Source organism: Sphaerodactylus townsendi, linkage group LG02, assembly GCF_021028975.2.
Source record: "Sphaerodactylus townsendi isolate TG3544 linkage group LG02, MPM_Stown_v2.3, whole genome shotgun sequence".
Taxonomy (NCBI): domain Eukaryota; kingdom Metazoa; phylum Chordata; class Lepidosauria; order Squamata; family Sphaerodactylidae; genus Sphaerodactylus; species Sphaerodactylus townsendi.
Genome location: NC_059426.1, coordinates 119,257,056 through 119,276,503, shown reverse-complemented (window position 1 = coordinate 119,276,503; position 19,448 = coordinate 119,257,056). Strand labels below are relative to the sequence as shown.

General features: G+C 45.9%; 1 protein-coding gene across 6 annotated transcripts in view; it reads left to right on the top strand.

Annotated features, from left to right (window-relative positions):
- Positions 1-19,448, top strand: part of ACTN1 (actinin alpha 1) — a 98,788-nt gene that overhangs the window by 32,821 nt on the left and 46,519 nt on the right. For all 6 annotated transcript variants that reach the window (XM_048484119.1, XM_048484117.1, XM_048484118.1 and 3 more), the window contains 2 exons: positions 11,006-11,120; positions 14,304-14,423. In XM_048484119.1, the coding sequence (XP_048340076.1) occupies positions 11,006-11,120; positions 14,304-14,423 (235 nt within the window). The remainder of the gene's footprint in view (positions 1-11,005; positions 11,121-14,303; positions 14,424-19,448) is intronic.

Genomic DNA, 19,448 nt, shown 5'->3' with positions numbered 1-19,448 from the left:
ACAGTTGCCTGTCCTACTACTTTCCTCTCTATAATACTTCATTACTTTTCTTTCCTGTCTCAGCCTCTTGACTTCTATTACCCTTGCTGCTGTTGTTTTAGCTGCTGCCTCTCTTTCTCTTGCACTTTTCCTTGACTCTCCTTGCTGCTTCTAGCAATTTAGCTGAGATTGGGACTTCTTATACCTCTCAGGAGCTCCTAGCTGAAATGAGGGCTTTGATGAAGAAATGGCCGCCACTGTTAGAAAGCAACTGGCAACCATCCTGCAGCAGCAGGTCTTCCCAATAAATGCTATGTAATTGATTCCCCTACCTCGTTTGAGACACTAGTTCCCAGTCTTCAGTGGAAGGATACTCCATGACCTACTAAAAAGGCCAGGAAAAGAAGTAGACTTCGTCCCCTGAGAGATGATTGCTCATCTGATAGCGAAGCAGAATCTAGAGAGGAGGGAGAATTTCTCTCTGAAGATGAGAATAGGGAGATTTAGGTTAGTGAGCAATCCTTTTGCTCCTTTAAGAGCGAGAACTGCTAACATCAACTAGCAAAAACAGTGGCAGCCCTAGACATTAGATGCTTCCAGTCAGGGGAGCAACAGCCAGAGCCTGATACTAAGTCCACTCATACTGGTCAGGTGGAACTCTTGCCAAAAATTATGGTTTTTGTAAGACACTAATATGGCATACACCTAAGAGGGCATCCTGAGCGGGACCTCATTGGCAGATCATACAGAGTAAGAGGGTCTGCATGGGATCTCCCATGATGGCTCCCAGAGGGCTGCCTCAGGCTATCAACACTGGGGCTCCTGTGCTTCAGCTTTCCATTTTTTGTGCTTCCCATCTTTTGTTATTTGCTTCCATACTAGGCAATTTGAGAAAGCTGTGACTGGTTCACCTTTGCACTTGGAACAGACTCTGTCATGTATCTGGTAATACATCTCAGAATGGCATTTAGTTTGTAAGAGTGAAAGCTTGCTTTTCAGCTGGCAGGACTGCAGCCTTCCTGGAGGCAGAAACTTGCCTAGAATGGTCTCTCCTGTTATGGTTCTGCTTGTGATTTGTGGAGTCTCAAGGAGATTCTTGCTTTGCATTTGCTGTTCTGACTGAACTTGTTGTGGTAAATGGGAGTGAAACATAGTTGGAGGCCCATTGTGTGATTGCAAAACATTTCCCTTGTTTTTAAACCCAAAAGAGATAATCGCTTGTTTCAAAGACACAGTGTTCTGAGGCAGGATGTAGCAAAGGAGTGTAATCCTAGTGTCAGCTGCAGACTTGTCATATAGAAGGCCGGTGTGGCGTAATAGTTAAGAGCAGTGGACTCTAATCTGGAGAACAGGGTTTGTTTCCCCACACCTCCACATGAAGCCTGCTGGTTGACCTTGGGCCAGTTCTCTCAGAACTCTCTCAGCTCCACCTACCTCACAAGGTACCTGTTGTGGGGAGAGGAAGAGATTATGAATGTAAATCGCTTTGAGACTCCTTAAAGAGAGAAGTGGGTTATAAAAACAAACTCTTCTTCAACCACTGTGGGTTAGTTAGAGGCAGTTTCAGTTCTGCCAAGATGCTGGAATAATTTGTGTTTCATTCCGTCAGTGCATTCAAAGGCAAATAGAGCGGGGCGCAATACAGAATCTCATCAAGAGGCACATAAAGGCAAACTGATGTTTTTCATGGCTGAATCATTTGTTGTCATTCCTGCCAAAATGCCCCATGCTCCAAAACGTTAGGAAGTGCAGCTGTTTTTATTCCCCAGGTTATCTTTTCCTAACTCCCAATTTGTATTTCTAAAGTAAGTGACTTTGCACCTTTCAGTGGACTTTTCCTATTCCAGAAGACCTCTTTCCCATAGGAAGCACGGCAACACTTACTGATTTCTTGCTGCTTCTGACTATAATTAGATACATCCCTTTCTGTTCAAGTCACCTAAAATGTTTGCAGAACATTTGCAGAACATTTTCACACACACACACACACCCATTTGTTCACACTCACCCTGTTGAAATATTTCATAGTCGCTGTGAGGGGTTTTTCCTCTTTTTTGGCTATTTGTAGATTCAATTCTTTGAAGACTCAATGTGTGGATTCTCCGTTGCTCTGTGTAATTGATTCTTTGAGCATTTAAATAAAAACTGTTTAAAAACCGAGAACTGATGAAAATAAAAAGATGATGAGGAATGGAGTGAGCTCAGAGGCACAATAAAAGGGCACAGAGGCGTGGAAAATGCAGTGGGAAAAATAAAACGTTTTAAATAACCCTGCACAGCAAGGGAAGACTTTTTGAAAATGTTTCACGCAAAAGAATAATTGTAAAAGGGTGTTCAGTTAAAATGTTTCCAGGGTGGAAATAAAACATTTTTGGAATGTAAGGGGGGGGGAGAAACAATGTGGAACTCTATGGAGGAAATGTTTATTTCCTGCCTGAAACCGTTTTAAACGGTTTGTGCAGAAAAGGTCACAATTTAGAGAAGAGCTATTGGAGGCTAAAACAACCTGATCATTATAATGTCATTATGGGAAATGTTATATCAGTGCCCCAAAGAATGGGACCTGTGATTCCATTTGAAGCTAGAGTACTAAATGTTGCTTCAACCAAGTCAGTTCCGTTCACCAAAAGCATTACCATGTATAGTGGGCACAGGGAATGTGGCTCAGCATGTGGCTCAGCATGTTGTCCTCTGTTAACTTTTGAGTTTTTCTCAGTCAGACTCAATTTCATAATGTAAGATGGCTAGGGGCAAAGTTACTAAAGAGGTGTGTCAGAGTCTGAGTGAAATTTACACATTTCTCCCAATGCCAACATGGTAGTAAGGATGCGGTCAACTCCTTTGGGCAAGATGGCTCTTCCACTGCTGCATAAGTAAGGGAAGTGGAAGGGAAGTTGCCAGACTCCCAAGAGGGAGTATCTGTCCTTAGATGAAAGAGAACTGGTAAAAGCATGTTCACCCACATGCAAAGGCAGTTTTTCATGCCCTTTGTTAACAGCTGGCAATGTGATATAAATGAGAAATAAAGTCCATTGTAAAATCTAGCAGAACACTCTTGGTTTGCTGTAATGTATTTGACATTACTAGCTATGGTCGATTGACCCCATTTGACCACTCAATCAACCACTCTATTTTAGAAACCTCAAGTGCTAATGGAGTTGTGCTTCATTTGACAAAAGAAATTTTCTGCTTTCACAGCTGGAACAATTTGTTGCCTATAAAGCAAACTTTAAAAGGGGGTTATTTTTGTATTATTCCTTTTTATGAAGCACAGGCCTATCATCTGCCAGTTTAAAAGGAATTTTTTTTTATTTTCAGTGTTTTAAAAGGAATTTTTTTTATTTTCAGTGTTTTAAAAGGAATTTGTTTTATAGATAAGTGAGCAAATTCCAATAAGCTAGTGAATTACTCCATTTCTTCTTCTAGTATAAATTTTGATATTGTTTTGATACTGAGTTGTCTGTATTAATTTAATTTGCTGCAGATTGGACAACAGATGGTGGGCACACATGGGTGAACATGCTACAAACACACACTTTTGGCACACTCTGGAAGAGTGAACATGCTACAAAGAGTGCTACTCGGGAAGAGTGAACATGCTACAAACACACACTTTTGACACACTCTGGAAGACTCTGAGTTTGCATTATTTTTACTTTTCCATTCCTTCCTCATTACAGATGGGGAAATGCAGTCTTCATGTATACATAGGTGGGCCACAGAATGTTGCTGTAGCTATATAAGATACTTTTTTATCAGCAAATGTGGTAAATATATTTTTCTGTTTTTAGGGGAAAATCCTAGCTTAATGTAATGTGGTATTATTTAATCTCATGGCACATTTTGAGATTAATAATAACCACAATCACAAAGACCTAATTTTAGTCCATTCATAGTTCTTCTAATTAAGATCTAGTTGCACAACTGCCAAAGTAAATGCTTTTTGCATTTTGTAGGATGTTCTCTTGAAGGCGGAGACCTTCTCGGTGGGTGATTTCCACCCCCTCTCAGGGAGGCAGGGATAAAAAACGTCACTTCCTGTTCAGGCTAGGACTCCTTAATTCCCCAGTTCTATTTCCTGCCTGAACAGGGAGTGCAGCGGATCCTAGGGGCTCCTTAGCTTAGCTTTGGCAAACCTTTTTTTCCTTTTCTTATCTTCCCCTGTCCTTTTCTAGAGAGACCCTTTGCGTCTCCCCTCTATCAATCCTTACCCTCTTCCAAGGGAGGCTTGGGGATCTCCTTTGATTCCCTCGTTCCTCCCCCCCCACCCTTCCTCGCCTTTTCCAATCCTCCTTCCCGCCCAAATGGCGGATCAGGACTTTTCTCCCCCTAGGGAGAACTTCCCACGGAGGGAGGCGGCAGAAGCCACCAAGGGCCTCAAAGGTCCCTCCTCCAGGGCCACCGACAACAACCATGCCTCCTCCACTGCCCGCCTCTCTGCTTGGCAGCCTAACAACGCCTTTCGGAGGCCGAGGGCTGAGAGGCTGGCCAGGGCGCCATGGCGTGCCCGCTCTTGGCGGGAAAGCAGCTAGCAACAGCTGAACCCCAGCGGGCCGCCCGCCAAGAAAGGGAAATCCGGCGCCATCTTCTGGCCAAAGGAAAGAATAGTCACGCGGCAATCACGGCTTGAAGCGCCAGAGCAGCCGAAAGCCAGCCGACGGGCTTGTGGAGGAAGCTTGCCCTCCCACGCCTCTTCTTCTTCTTGTGGCTCCAGCCAGACCTCCCAGCAGTCCAGGAGACTCACACCCGCCCAGCGCTGACAGCGGGCGCCCTTTCAGCCACGGTCCTCCTCACATGCAGGCAAGAGCGTTCCGTGTCCGAGGAGGGGGGGCTTCCCCAATAGCGACAGGCAACTAGCTTCGCACTGCCCAGCTCTAACAGAGAGGGGGCAGACCTGAGATGCTCCCAGCGAAGTTTCCCTCAGCCTTTCAAAGGGCTCTTTGAGGAACACATAGGGGGAGTCCATACCTGCAGGGTAGGGGATCCAGGGCTACTGGTACTCCACCTCCCCTCTTAACGCATGCAGCCCTCTAACTTGGGGGGCTAATATGTGGAGCATACTAGGAGGCTATCCCTATAGGTTCCCCAGTGCGCGCGCTCCCGTCCTCCTCAGCCAGCAGAAGCCCGGACCCCCCCGCTTGAAACACCTGACCGGGGGGGTCCATGGAGCGCTTTTGGGACAATGGTGATGAGGGAAACCATTGAGGCTCCCTCAAGATCCAGTCACATTAAAATGCTTTTAATCCCTGGAGGGACCTGGAGTTCCTGATGCAGCCAAGACAGTGGCTGCCCCTGGAACTCCATGGAGAAGAAGAAACCAACCAACCTTCCACCTCTGAGAATTGCTTGCTTCCACCTTTAAGGGTTGTCCCAAGGGCAGCAAAAAATTCCTCCCCCAAGATGAACCATCCAGGTCCATCCTCCCCCTCCCAGAATACTTTATTAAAAGAATCAAGAAAGAATGGGAGACTCCAGCTTCCAACAAGCACCTCCTTTCCAACGCACGCAAACTATATGCAGTGCCCGAGGAGTTCAGTGAGGACCTCCTTGAGGTCCCCCTTAGTAGATGCACCCCCATTACAGCCATTTCAGAAATTCTTCCAGGATTGGTATCCAAGGGATGGGAGAGGGCAACCCTCAAAGACCCTCTGGATAAGAGGGAATTCAGAGGCTGACTCTCAGGCGCTTCACCCACCGCAGATCCCCTTAAGCGCTGTCCATGAAAGCCATTGCCCCGGCATCCACCGTCTCCAGAGCCATCCTGGTATGGCTCGGACGCATCATGGAGCTCCTTCCCCCAGAGGCTCGGGGAGTTAGAGATGGTCTAGAGCAGGGGTAGGGAACCTGCGGCTCTCCAGATGTTCAGGAACTACAATTCCCATCAGCCTCTGTCAGCAGCCAGTGGCCACCATGCTGGTGAGAACTGATGATAGAGTGTTTATCTGAAGGGATACTAGTCTAGAAGAAGGAAACCAGAATTGCTGCTTCATTCATTGCAGGCACGCCACCCTGGGCGCTCTGATCCTCTGCGTCCCGCCTTCCATGGCTGTGCCAGCGTGGTAGCCAGGATCGTAACACATGGCTCAGGATCCTGGCAGGCCGATAACCAGTCCCGAAGAGACTATCGCATGGCCAGCTTACCCCTTCCAAGGTGGTAAGGCTCTTCGGTTCTGAACTTCGACGCCTTCATCCTGGTAGTCGAGATCCAAGGACCACAAAAAAAGACCATGCCCAAGTTGCCAGTTAAGCCCAGGAGGGAACCCCTCTTGGCCCAGAAGTACTTCTTACCGGCCGCCAAAATACTTTCCAAGCGCCCGCAGAGACACCCGTGAATTCCCTCCCTGGCAGGGAATAGGGGGTTCCGCTTTCGTCCGAGGAGAGGAAATTTCAGACCACAGAACAACAAGTTTGACAAAGCTCCCTCAGACCCGGACCCTCACACCTCCAGATCCTGACTCACTTTCGATGTCCCGGTGGGGGCCACGCCTTCTCAGCTTCGGGGCTCAGTGGAGAGGGGACCAACGCGCTCGGCGCCTGGTCTCAGGAGGAGGTGGGGTGTCTCTCGGCTTACACCATAGAAGTTTCGATGTCTACCTCCCACCTTGCTTTTATTCCATCTCCAATCAGCTCCAAGACCAGAGAAGGCGAACAGAACTCCACACTGCAGTCAAGCCCCTCCCTAACCATAGAAAGCCATGGAGCCAGTGCCAACCTGTCAGAGAGGCTCCGGACACTATTCACACTTTTTTTACCAGTCCCCAAAAAAGAATGGGGACTGGCGAAGCCATACGTCTCAACCCTCCGCACAGTAAACAAGTACATCGTTACTAACTGGGAAATTCAAGATGGAATCCTTGCGATCCATCATGGAAGCCTCTCCGGTCCAGGGGACTTCCCTCACCTCCCTGGACCTCACGGAAGCCTACCTTCATGTGCCCATCCGACCCGCCCATCGCTTAGCTTCCTCCAGGTTCAATCTGGGGAACCAGCACTTCCAATTCAGGGCCTTACCGTTCGGGCTGGCCACCGCCCCGAGAGTCTTCTCAAAGCTTCTCCCTAGGGGCTCCATAACTTCTGCTTACCGCCCGACAAGGGGTTTGCACATACACCTACCTAGACGGCACTTTACTGATAAGGTCCCAAATCGAGGTTGGCAGCCCTTACAGAGACCTGGACTTCACCATGCAGGTGCTGCAGTAAATGCCACGGGTTCCTGATCCAACAGGGGGGAAAAGAGCCACCTTCATCCCACACAACAGTTGATCCACCTCGAGGGGCCGAATGCGAACCACGAGAGACTGAACTTCGCTCTTTGTCCCCGAAGACCAAAAATTCAGAAGATCATCGGCATGGTAGGGCACCGCCATACCCAGGTCCAAGAAACTTTCCCTGCTGTTCCTTTCCAAACTCCTAGGTGTGATGACGGCCACCTTCGATATTATGATACAATGGGGCAGGTTCCACTCCAGAGCACTACAGTTCTTTTCTCATACTCTTCCAATGGGACATTCTCCAGAAGAGAGACAGAACACTCAACATCCCCCCAGTCTCTCTAGGACAGAATCCTCGCGACATGGTGGACCTCCAGGACCCACCACCCTATCCCAGGGAAAAATTCTATGCAGCACAAACTCGCTCATACAGATCTTCACGGACGCCAGCCTTCAGGGCTGGGGCGCCACCTCTGGCGACGAGGGAATTCACGCAGGGGTCCAATGGCCATTCGGAGACATCATCAGCCTCTCCCCAATCAAAATCCTACTTGAGACCTACGAGGCCATCCCTCCTGGCCCTTCGGCACTTCAGCCCCAAAGCTGACCCGGTTCCTCCCGCGTTCTGATCAGAACCCGCACAACGTGGCAGCCAAGAGACATACCTGAACCATCAGGGGGGATCGCGGGCTCATCTTGCCTTACACAAGGAAGCCAGCAAAATCCTCACCTGGGCGTGGAAAAGAATGTCGCTGAGCCTACAGGCGGAGCATATCAAAGGAAGCTCAATGTGAGCAACGCGGACTGGCTAAGCCCGACCAAACTGTCTCCCCACGGCCGAAAGTGGTCTCTCCAACAGAAAAGAGCCGTTCCGGCAGATCTCATCCCGTCTCGAGTCTCCGAGGTCCTGTGGACCTCTTTGCCCGCGGCAGAGAACACACAGCTACCGCAAATTCTTAACTCCCGGTTCACCCACCACCTTGCCCAGGAGGTGGGCCAGCACTGATCGCTCCCTGGCCCAAAGGGACCTTCTTTACGCCTTTCCCTCCAACCCGGTGATCCCAAAGCTCCTGGAGACGCATTCCAGAGCTCTAAAAGGCGCAAGTCATCCTGGGTCGCCCCATTCTGGCCAAGGAGGGCCCTGGTTCTCGAATGCTGATAACGGAGGATGGCAGTCTCCCTCCGTTTCACCTTCCCGTGCTTCCAGACCTCTCCTACTGCAAGGACCCTCGCCACCCAGATCCCGGCTGGCTCTGCCTGACGTCCTGGCCCGGTTGTGGCGATCTCTAGCCGCGTGGGGCTACTCCCACGAGGAAGTCCTCAACACCATTTCACAGCTCAGGCGACCTTCCACGGTCCAGACTTTGCACAATTCCACTTGATCGCCAGCCCTTTGGTCCAGAGCCCTGACAGGCGGGATCCCTTCTAAGCCCTCCGTGCCCAGCATACTGGAGTTCCTACAGGAGGGATTCTCCAAAGGTCTGAGAAGCTTAACACCTCCGGGCGTCCAGGCTGCAGCACTATCCACTGTGTGTCCCTTCATTTCGAGGGAAAAAGTCTATCTCAACATCCCGATATCCTCCGGTTTCTTAAAGGGGGGTCCAGCAACAACAACCTCCTGTCAACCACAGGTTCCCCTCATGGAGATGGCTCCTGTGGAATCACCGTCCTGTCGGCCCCTAACAGCCTCCCCGCTTCGAAATGCAGGTTGCAGGACATCCACTTCCTGATAATGCTACGCATGAAGACCATTTTTCTGCGTGGCCATCACGTCTGCTCCATAGAGTCTCGGAGACTGAGGGCCCTTTCCGTGAAACCCCAACCTCTGCGTTTTCCATCAGGACAGAGTAGTCCCTATCACCAGACCCCACTTTCAAGCCTAAAAGCCAGCGCGTCTACCTTTCATCTTCAACAGGGATGTAGTTCTCCCTAATTTCTGCCCAAAGCCAGCCACATCCCCAAGAACGCATATTCCTGGCGCACACTCTAGGCGTCAGGAGGTCTCTCAAAGGCCTTTATTCTCCGAGCGGCGAGACATCAGACAGACACAATCTCTCTTTATCCAGCGTGTCTTCTGCTTCCTAACTTAGGGCATCCAGATGTCCCACGGCAGCCGTGCTTCGGCTATTAGGTCCTGCATCGTGGAAGCACACAAAGAAGCCCTACACGTACAAGTTCCTGGAGGAATCACCGCCCGCACTCTACCAGAAAGCGGCGGCTACAAGCGCAGCATTCCGCAACAAAGCTGTCTGTTGAACAAATCTGCAGAGCAAGCCATATGGGCCAATGCCAGTCCCTCCTTTGTCAGACACTACAAGCTCCAAGCATGGGGCGCGTGGGTCGAGATTTCAGTCTTCTGACGCTTGGGGGGGTGCTCGAGAGCATACTAGGCGGCTTTAGCGGCAGCACCACCCTTGTTTGGGGGGGACACTGCTTTGGGAGGTCCCACCCGAGAAGGCCGCCGCCTCCAAGAGAACGGACAATTGGTACTCACCCTGAAGGGACCTTCTCTTGTAGGCAGGGAGACCTTCGTCCCTCCCATGGCGCCGCTAAGCGTTGAATGATCTCCCTATTAGGGGCCTGTTAGTTAAATGCCGTTAGGTTTTCCCATCCGCTCCGCGGAGGAACTCCGTTTTCCTGTTGCACTGTTGCCTATTTTCATGTTATTCCTTCCTGTTCCTTTCTATGGTTATGCATATATTCTTGTTTCACTGCTCAGTCAGGAGTTTTCTGGGGAATTAAGGAGTCCTAGCCTGAACAGGAAGTGACGTTTTTTATCCCTGCCTCCCTGAGAGGGGGTGGAAATCACCCACCGAGAAGGTCTCCTGCCTACAAGAGAAGGTCCCTTCAGGGTGAGTACCAATGGTCCGTTCTCTGTCTTTAAAAAAATGCATCTAATGAGATGGGCTCCCACCTGTACGATCTGCACTATCTATCTCTCCCTACTCTCCCAAACCGTTCTTTGTGTGGAACCTTGGCTTGATGACTGCCTTCACAAATCAATTGTCTTATTTCTAGCTACTGTGTGATATGAATCCTCTCCATCCCCTTACCTGAAACGTTTGACTCTTTCACAAGTACAACTGACGACAGGCCAAGTAATATTAGTCAGTGCAGTTTACAACCACACTTTCAAAATTCTGCATGCTTTTTAATTTGTAATTTGTACACTGTGCTGATCGGAGTTCTGTCTCTAAAACTGAGCTTGTGGAGTCATGCATATGCAGACTGCTGCTGTTCACAAAGCTCGGTAGACTGGAACATGAATCCGAAGTTGGCATTGGAAATAGGATTAAAGCAAGAAATCTGTGGCCCTTGCTGTTATCGTAAATGGGGAATGCCATTAGAACAAAGCAGAAGCTCTTCTCAAGAGAGCTGGAAAAAGGAGTAAGCAGGGCCCTGGTCATCCCCACAAATCTGTTCAGAGCTCAGGCTAGCTTGGGTTGCTTGGATTAATTTCAGCCATTGAGGCATAAAGTGTTGATAAAATTGGATAGTTTTAGCTTTCTTCTGTAATAAGCAGGTTCTGTCTATGGCAATAAGCTGGTTGAAACAGTACATAACAGAATCCTTCCGTAATTGCCCCTTAATTACAACTGCATGGCAAATTGATTCAAGAGTTTTCCACTGCAATCACTTGTACTCTCTTATGCATGTCTTTTCAGCAGTCGCTTTGTCTCCTGCCTTGAAGAATATGTGAAAAACTGAAAACTATCACAATGCTGAAGTAATTCAGAGCATCAGTGTTATGTTACAGTGTGTGTTTTTCTCTTAGGAAATTATTCCATTTTCTTTTTCTTCTACATTTTTTCCAGACATTTACAGCCTGGTGCAACTCTCACCTCCGGAAGGCTGGCACACAGATTGAGAACATAGAAGAAGATTTTCGGGATGGCCTTAAACTTATGTTACTCCTAGAAGTTATATCGGGTAAGACAGGTGTTTATACAGTGGTTACACATTTTTGTAAATTGCAATCTAGCAAGTCTGCTAAAGTACAGAAACCAATGCTTCATGCTTTCTTGAAAGGAATGAATGGGTAGTAAAGATGTGTACATATATATCACTTGGTGAAAAATCTTCAGAGGTTTTTTTTTCCTTTCTGCCACATTTCTCCTTTAAATAACCCAAAATGTGTTATTCAAATTTCTAGGCAACCAATTTAAACAATATCACTAAAATTATAAAAATACCTCATAGAAATCTTAGATGATTCTACCTAACTGGGCTGGCTATCATAGGCCTCGGGTTGCAAAACCATAGGATAAGAGTCAAGGGACAAGAACAAGAACCCTTAGACTCTTGTCTTCTCTGTCCTGTCTCTGGCCATTCCTGGGCTTTAGTACTTGCAGACAGGTCAAAGTAAAATCAACCCCAGGTGATACTCAGCTGCTGTTGGCATCCTAGCAGCCTTTTCCTAACCTCCTCTGATCCCAAAGATGCAAAAAGTAGAAACCAGATCTCCTTCTGGTGCCAGTAATCATCACAGAAGAAGCAGTTTTTACCCTGCTGGCAGGTCATGGACTTCTTGCCCAAGCAACACATACTTGAAATAGTTTAGCTTGGAGAACAGATTAGTGAGGAGTGTGCACTTCCCTAAGCCATTTCCTTAGGAAGCCCCCTGTACTTTGTATGATGGCCCTATGGGCTTTTAATTTTGTTTCTCTTCAAAACTAAAGACCTTCGGGAAAACAGAATACACTGGCAGTTCTTCTTTCCCCACTGATCCAGATGGCTCAGGGTTCCAAGTGCTGTAAAAGTTCACAATGTGTATTGTGTGCTCTAATGGCTGCCAGCAGCTAGAGTGGAGTCCCTTGTGTTCTTTATTTTTGTCTTGTTTGTCTTGTTAGCTAAGTGCTCACTCATTCATAGGGAAGTTGATGAAAGCTCAGAGGAAGTCATGTACACACCATGATAGGAGGAGGGTGAATGATTGAAGGGAGGATATCTCCAGCTTGTTTCACTGTAAAGTACACCGGCTTGTGCCTGCTCTTCCCTTCTTCTCATTTACTGGTGTTGTGTTTTTGTATCCTATCCTTCATCTCTTGCTCTCTCTGGGGGTTTTATTTGCTGAAGCATTTTAGAAAAATGTTTTCCTGAATGTTTGGCATTATGTTGTGTGTGCCCCCCCTTCCTGAATAGTTCCCCCTTTCTTGTACAAAAACCAGCCTGGAAAGCTTTTCTCTATTTAGCAATATGGGGTCACAGACATATCCTTGACTTGCGTCTATGATCCCCTTTGAAAGTGTAGGACAAGCGCACACTTTGTTGTGGGCATCGTGTGGAGAATAATGCCATGGTTGCAGAAAGGAGTCAATAAGGGCTTGTCAGAAGTTCAATGGAGCTGTTGTTGTGTCTCTTGGTCTCCGCTTTGGTTTCAGTTGCCTTTGGCAGCAGTTCAAAGTAAACGCCAACTGTAGAGGCTGGACATGTAGTGTTTTGAGACACGGGTAAGGGACAGAAGGGAAAGCAAGGATGGGTATGGGCACTTCCCTCTCCTGAAAATAAACACTTACAACTACTCTATAGTTTTATTGATGGCTTTGGGCATGGGACATATTTGTGCAGTTTAAAGTGGAATATGGTCAAAAATAGCCCCCAACAACACACTTACGCATATGCTTCTTGCACATTAGAAATCCTGTGAGAAGCTGTCTCACCCCACTCTTGTAATTTTAATTACAAGCAATCTCTATGTATTTTTATAGTTACTATTATTTTTGCTTACTATTGATATAGCACCATCATAATGTACAGGGCATTTTAGAAAGTACAAGAAGACAGGGTCTTGCGTGAAGGAGCTTGCAGTCTTAAAATGTGAGACCAAAGAAATAACCTAGGGAGAAGGTGGAGGTGGAGGTGGCTATAAATAGGGAATGAAAATGTTTTAATTTCCGTTCCATGTATTTAGCTGTAGTTTTAGCAGGTAAGGCTGAAACTGAGAGGTTTTGTGAATGGGTTCATGGTAAAGATAGATTTTGCAGGGGGACGGGAATGAAATGCAATAATGTAGGTATTCTAGGAGGTAGCTGAGGCATAAAGAGTAGCCAGACAGAGAACATAGTTGTTTTTGGGAGCAAGATGAGGGAGAAGAGGAAACTAGACAAGTGAAGGACATGGGCAGGGATATATTAGAATATGTGATCAGGGTGATAAGGGGGGCCAGGCCTTCAGAATGCAGATAATCAAGCAAAGCATTTCAAGCATTTGGTTTTGTTTCAGCCGGATTCCAGTAAGAGCTCAACATGAGGGAGCTGCAAATTAATTTTACCAGGAGAGACGTTGATTCAAAGTTAAAGCTAATTTCCCCATCCAGTAAAAAAAAAAAAGCCCTCGATATCGCTCACCTAATACTGTAGTGCTTCAGAATGTAGGTAGAGCTCCATGTGGGATTTGCTTCCCACACAAATACTAGCTGTTTCCAGAAAGGACCATGTTTAGAAAAAGACAAGTGGAGGATCCGCAAGGATCTTCAGGTGGCATCTCATTTCCCCATCTTCATTATTTCATCCTTCTCTTCCTTGAAAGTCCATGTAGCCTGTCCCCTTTTCCTGCTGCCTTCTCTCCTTCCCATCCACTGGGCAAGCTATCTCTATCTGCTCTCCTGTATTCAGTATTTTGTTTTTCCCTTCATCTGACAGCCTCTACCCAGGAAAACTATCTCCCTGCTTTGTGGTGCTGGCCACCAGTCTGGGCCAGTCTCACTTGTGTGGCCCCAGGATGCATGTTTGAGAACCAGCGGGGGAGGGGGGTGTCACTTTCTCTGTATCACCCTCTTCACACTATTTCCTCTTTTCCTCCTCCCGGCAACCCACACGTTCTTACCTTTCCTTGCTTCCTTTTTTACTTTCTGCCCAGCAACCAATATACCTATAGGGTTATCACCTCCAGGAGATCTCCTGCTATTACTGCTGATCTCCAGGTGAGAGCCATCAGTTCACTTGGAGAAAATGGCCATTTTGGAAGATGACCTCTGTGGAATTATTTCCCATTGAAGACCCTGGCCTTCCCAAATACCATCCTGGAGTTGTATATAAGTTTTTTTACTGAGACAGAATGGAAAAGTCCACTGGGGAAAATGACATGTATTTTCTTTTCCTTTTCTCTGTCTAGGTGAACGTTTGGCTAAACCAGAAAGAGGCAAAATGCGAGTGCATAAAATCTCAAATGTAAACAAAGCTCTTGATTTCATTGCTAGCAAAGGAGTCAAATTGGTCTCTATCGGAGCAGAAGGTAAGCAGCAACTCGTTCCAGTGGGGACACAGATGTGCGAGACAAGGTCATTCCAATAGTCACTTGATCTGGCCCTCTTTTACATTGCAGTTCTTGTTATTCACTCAGATGGCTATGATTTTGTGACTACTTTCTTTGGCAGAGCTGTAACAAGGGCAAGACAAGTGAGGCACTTCCCTCAGGCAACAAAGATGAGGGTGCAGAAAAATGATATCATGACTAAAATAAATGTGTTGTTATTGTTCTTGTTATTTATGTATTCACCTTTTAACCAAAATAACTATTATGAAAGTATCCAGGGATGGGAAGGCCGGCAGTACTGTATCCTTGTTTCAGTTGGTTTCAGTAACCGGCTCAAAGTTGACTCAGTCATCTATCCTTCTGAGGTCAGTAAAATGAGTCTTCAGTTTGCTGGAGGCCAAACTGTAGGTGACTGGGGAAGGCTGTGGCAAATCATCACATAAATATGGTCTGCCTAGTAAAAGTTGTGATGTGACATTACCCCATGTCAGCAATGACTCTGTGCTTTACCTTTATCTATTTGATACAGTGCTTTGCCTGTATTTTTAAAAAATGTTATGATTCATAAGAATGGGAAAACTGAAGAGCAAATGTAAGGTTCAGGAATCAGGGTTGGCAGGAAACTGTTCTTGTATGTATTGTCAAAGGCTTTCACAGCCGGAATCACTGGGGTGTTGTGTGGTTTCCGGGCTGTATGGCCATGTTCTGGTAGCATTTTCTCCTGATGTTTCTCCTGCCTCTGTGGCTGGGATCTTCAGAGGATGTGATGGTAGTAAAGCAAGTGGAGTATATATATCTGTGGAATATCCACGGTGGGAGAAAGAACCATCTGTCTATTGACAAGTGGAAAGGGTGCAATTAGCAAGCTTAATTTGCATGTGTTGGGTGGGATCCACCCATTTAGCATTTGAGTAACCTTGAAGATAACATAATCAATTAGTGAGGGCATCTGCATTGTAGTAGCCTGGCCTTTTGACATACACCAACATCTATGCACATCTGAAGCTCTCCCTCCTAGACTTTATGGACTTCCAAAAATCCACAAGGACTCCACTCCACTCAGACCCATTGTGAGCGCCATTGGATCCCCTACATACGATTTGGCAAAATTTCTGGCTGCACAGTTATAAAGCCATATTGGACTTACCACACACTACATTAAGGACTCAGCCCACTCATAGAAAAAAAATCAGCAAGCTTAAACTCAGCTTTGATGTGGTTCCCCTATTCACCAAGGTCCCCATAGCAGACACCATCGCATTCATTAACCAGATTTTCCCAAAAGACATTACAGCCCTGTTCCAACATTGCCTCACTACAAGCTACTTCCAATGGGATAATGAATTTTATGAACAGAGAGATGGGGTAGCCGTGGGCAGCCCTCTTATCCCTGTAATAGTGAATTTTTATGTGCAGCACTGAGAAACAAGCCCTGGAAACAGCACCAAAAAAGCCCACTATGTGGTTCCATTATGTGGATGACACATTCACAATTTGGATCCACAGAGAAGAACTAAAAAAGTTTCTGGACCATATTAACAATAACTACCTGGACATCTAATTTATTATGAAAAAAGAAAATGAGGGAAAACTACCATTTCTAGATGTCTTAGTCATCCGCAAACCGAACCTACAATTGGGCCACACAATATACAGAAAAACTACACACACTGATAGACATCTACATAAAAACTCCAATCATTACCCAGGACAGAAAAGGAGCGCAATAAAAACTCTGGTAGATTGTCCAAAAAGAATCTGTGAACCTCACCTCCTTCAAGATGAACTGAATCACCTAAACTGGGCTCTACAAGCTAATGGTTACTCCACTACAGACATCAGAAGAGCTGCAAGACCAAGAACAAACCACAGGAAAGAAGATAAACAGCCACCCAGAGGGAAAGTGTTCTGACCATACATCAAGGGAATCACTGATTGTATAGGGAAACTGATGGAGAAACATAACCTCAAAACAATCTACAGACACACTAAGAAAATTCAACAAATGCTATGTTCAGCAAAGGATAAGAGAGATCCTCTCACTTCTGCAGGAGTCTACCGCATATCACGTATTGTGCAGCTGCGTAGGGACCACCAAATGCAGCGCCCAGACACGAATCAAAGAACATGAAAGCCTTCAGACTAATTCAGCCAGAAAAATCAGCAATAGCAGAACATGTGATAAACCAAGCTGGGTACAGAATATTATTTGAAAACACAGAAATTCTAGACCACTCTGACAACCACTACGTCAGACTATACAGAGAAGCCATTGAAATCCATAAGCACATGGACAATTTCAACAGAAAGGAAGAAACCATGAAAATGAACAAAATGTGGCTACCAGTACTGAAAAACGCTAGAATCAAGACAGTGACTAATGAACACCACCAAGACAAAGAATGTCTCCAGGCAGAAAGCAGTCAAAGGGCTAGTGAACACCACCCACCAGGCAGTAAGCAATCAAAGAGATCAAAAGCCCGGGCTACTGCAATGCAGATGCCCTCACTAATTGATTATGCTAACTTCAAGGTTACTCAAATGCTAAATGGGTGGATCCCGCCCAACACATGCAAATCAAGCTTGCTAATTGCACCCTTTACACTTGTTAACAGGCAAATGGTTCCTTCTTACACCTTGGGCATTCCACAGATACTCCACCTGCTTTACTACCATCACATCCTCTGAAGATGCAAGCCACAGAGGCAGGCGAAACATCAGGAGAAAATGCCACTAGAACACGGTCATACAGCCCGGAAACCACATAACAACCCCTGTTCTTGTATGTTTCAGGCAGAAATATGTTCTTCATGGTATCATCACATTATTCCTCCATCATTGTTCTGTTTGAGTTGTAAGAGTTGTGCCACAGTTCACTTCAGAATAAGAATTTTACATGGTTATTGTACAGTGACAAGTCTACTGTAAGAATATGGGAAACCAAAATTTCATTCTTGTACCTGGAAAGTTTGTATGTTTGTCAGATGGCGTTCCAAAAGCCAAGCACAGCTGAAAGCATTTAACTGCATGGGTGACTGTGATCTCAAATATTTGTGTGCATAACATACACAGAGCCCCACATTTCTGTGTGAAGTATTAGTTGGTAATCAAAGATGATGCTCATAGATTGGCTTAGCTGGGTTTGTACAGTTTCTTAATATCACTTCAAGAAGGATGTGGGCTGTAACCAGCCTAACATGTTGGCTCTATCCTGCTCCAAAACAATATAGATAATAGTAAAGCCCGCTGCAGGGTAAGAAATACAGCGGGCCTAGATAAGGCGTGGGTGAAGGCAGGTAGAGGCCAGAAGGACTTGCTGGGCAGGAGGTTGAGGGGGCTTTTGGAGCCCCAGAGCAGTGGCAGGAGGGCTTCCTGGGAGTGGGGGGAGCGGGATTTTTGGAGCTGCTGCTCCAGGGAAGGGATGGAATGTCCAAGGATGAACCCTCCTCCTTACTGGTGGAGGGTACATCATCGCCCATTCCATCCCTTAGCACTTTATTATTGGTAAAATGGGTTAGATTAGCCTAAACTGTTTCCAATAACATAAGAATAAATTCAGGTGAGTTTGTAGATTTCTGACCTGCATCACTTTTTATCACGATATCACAGAATTTATGTGGCCATTTGAGATCTACCAGCTGCTTCTGAGTATGGTGACTGTAAACTTTCCAGACTATGATTTTTAAAGGACTTAAATTAAGTCTTTAAAGAGCTGTCATGGCTATAAACTAGAAAATAAAAATCAGTGAGGCAGGCAGAATGTAGTTAATATGGTTCAGGCAGAATGAGCCTTAATAAGTAGGTAGAGTTAAGGTTGGGAGTATTCATGAGTTGCTCTGTTACTAGAATAAAAATGTTTTAAATTACTCAGGCAGTGGATTAGAGATGCCAGTCTTCAGGAAGGACCTGGAGATCCCTTGGAATTATAGCTCATTTCCAGATATGGTTTCCCAGGAGAAAATGGATGCTTTGAGACTCTAGCATCTTCTCCATTGAGGACTCTGTCCTCCCCAGGCTCTACTCTTATCTCCCAGGGCCTCATAACTTAGGTCTCCCTGTTTCAAAGAAAGAAGACCTGGCAGTCCTGCAGTATATCCCCCCTATTTTGCATATTTATCCCATTTTAAGTGTTTAGTGCCTCATAGCTGTCAATCTTCTTGGCTTCAAAATGTCCCCCACAAATAAGTTCAGTGTTATAAGTTTGAGGACATAGGAATGTATAGTCTATCATGTGTTGGCAGCATTAAAACTGCTGTCTGAGTATGAAAGAGTATAAAGTCTAGAAAAGTAACCAGTGAATGCTGAAAATGGCTCCTGAAATTAGTAACACCGCTGTTTACTTCCAAACATTGGGTAAAAGTGAGGTTTCCTCATCAAAAGAGTTGTACAAGGCCTTTGTTGAACCTGGGTTAAAGGAAGCTTTTTGCTGTTGTGTTTTGTAAGTAGTCTGTCTGCACATAAACTTCTTATGTGCCAATAGACGACTTCTTAAGCTGACATTCTGATGAGCTAAAAAAAGTCCCCATTTGACTGTTTAATAAGCTATATTATGGAGTTCAATGTTATCAAAATAGCTGGGATATTCAAACTGGTGACTTAACTGATGTTTCCAGCATATCAAAAACAATTATCTTGGGCCCTGATCCTGCTGCCCAAGTATTCCTTAGGTACACACATGTGAGGAGAGAGTTATTCTCAAGTTGCGGTAACATGACAGCCTCAGCTGATGTCACTTAAATGCAGAGCAGCACAAAGACCCTATTGAGTCAAAGCGACCTGTGTATACCAACATTAAAAGCAGATGGCTGTTTGTTTATTTCATTCTTCTTCCTCCCACTCATAACGGGTGAAGTGGGAGACAAGATGCTCTTCCATTTTATCTCGTATTATATATGAAAGCCAGTAAAACCTGTTGAAGCCAAATCTGTAACAATCATCTTCTACTTTATATAATATTTTCAGGCTGTTACTCACTCTGGCGGATTTCACACGGGCCAAAAACAC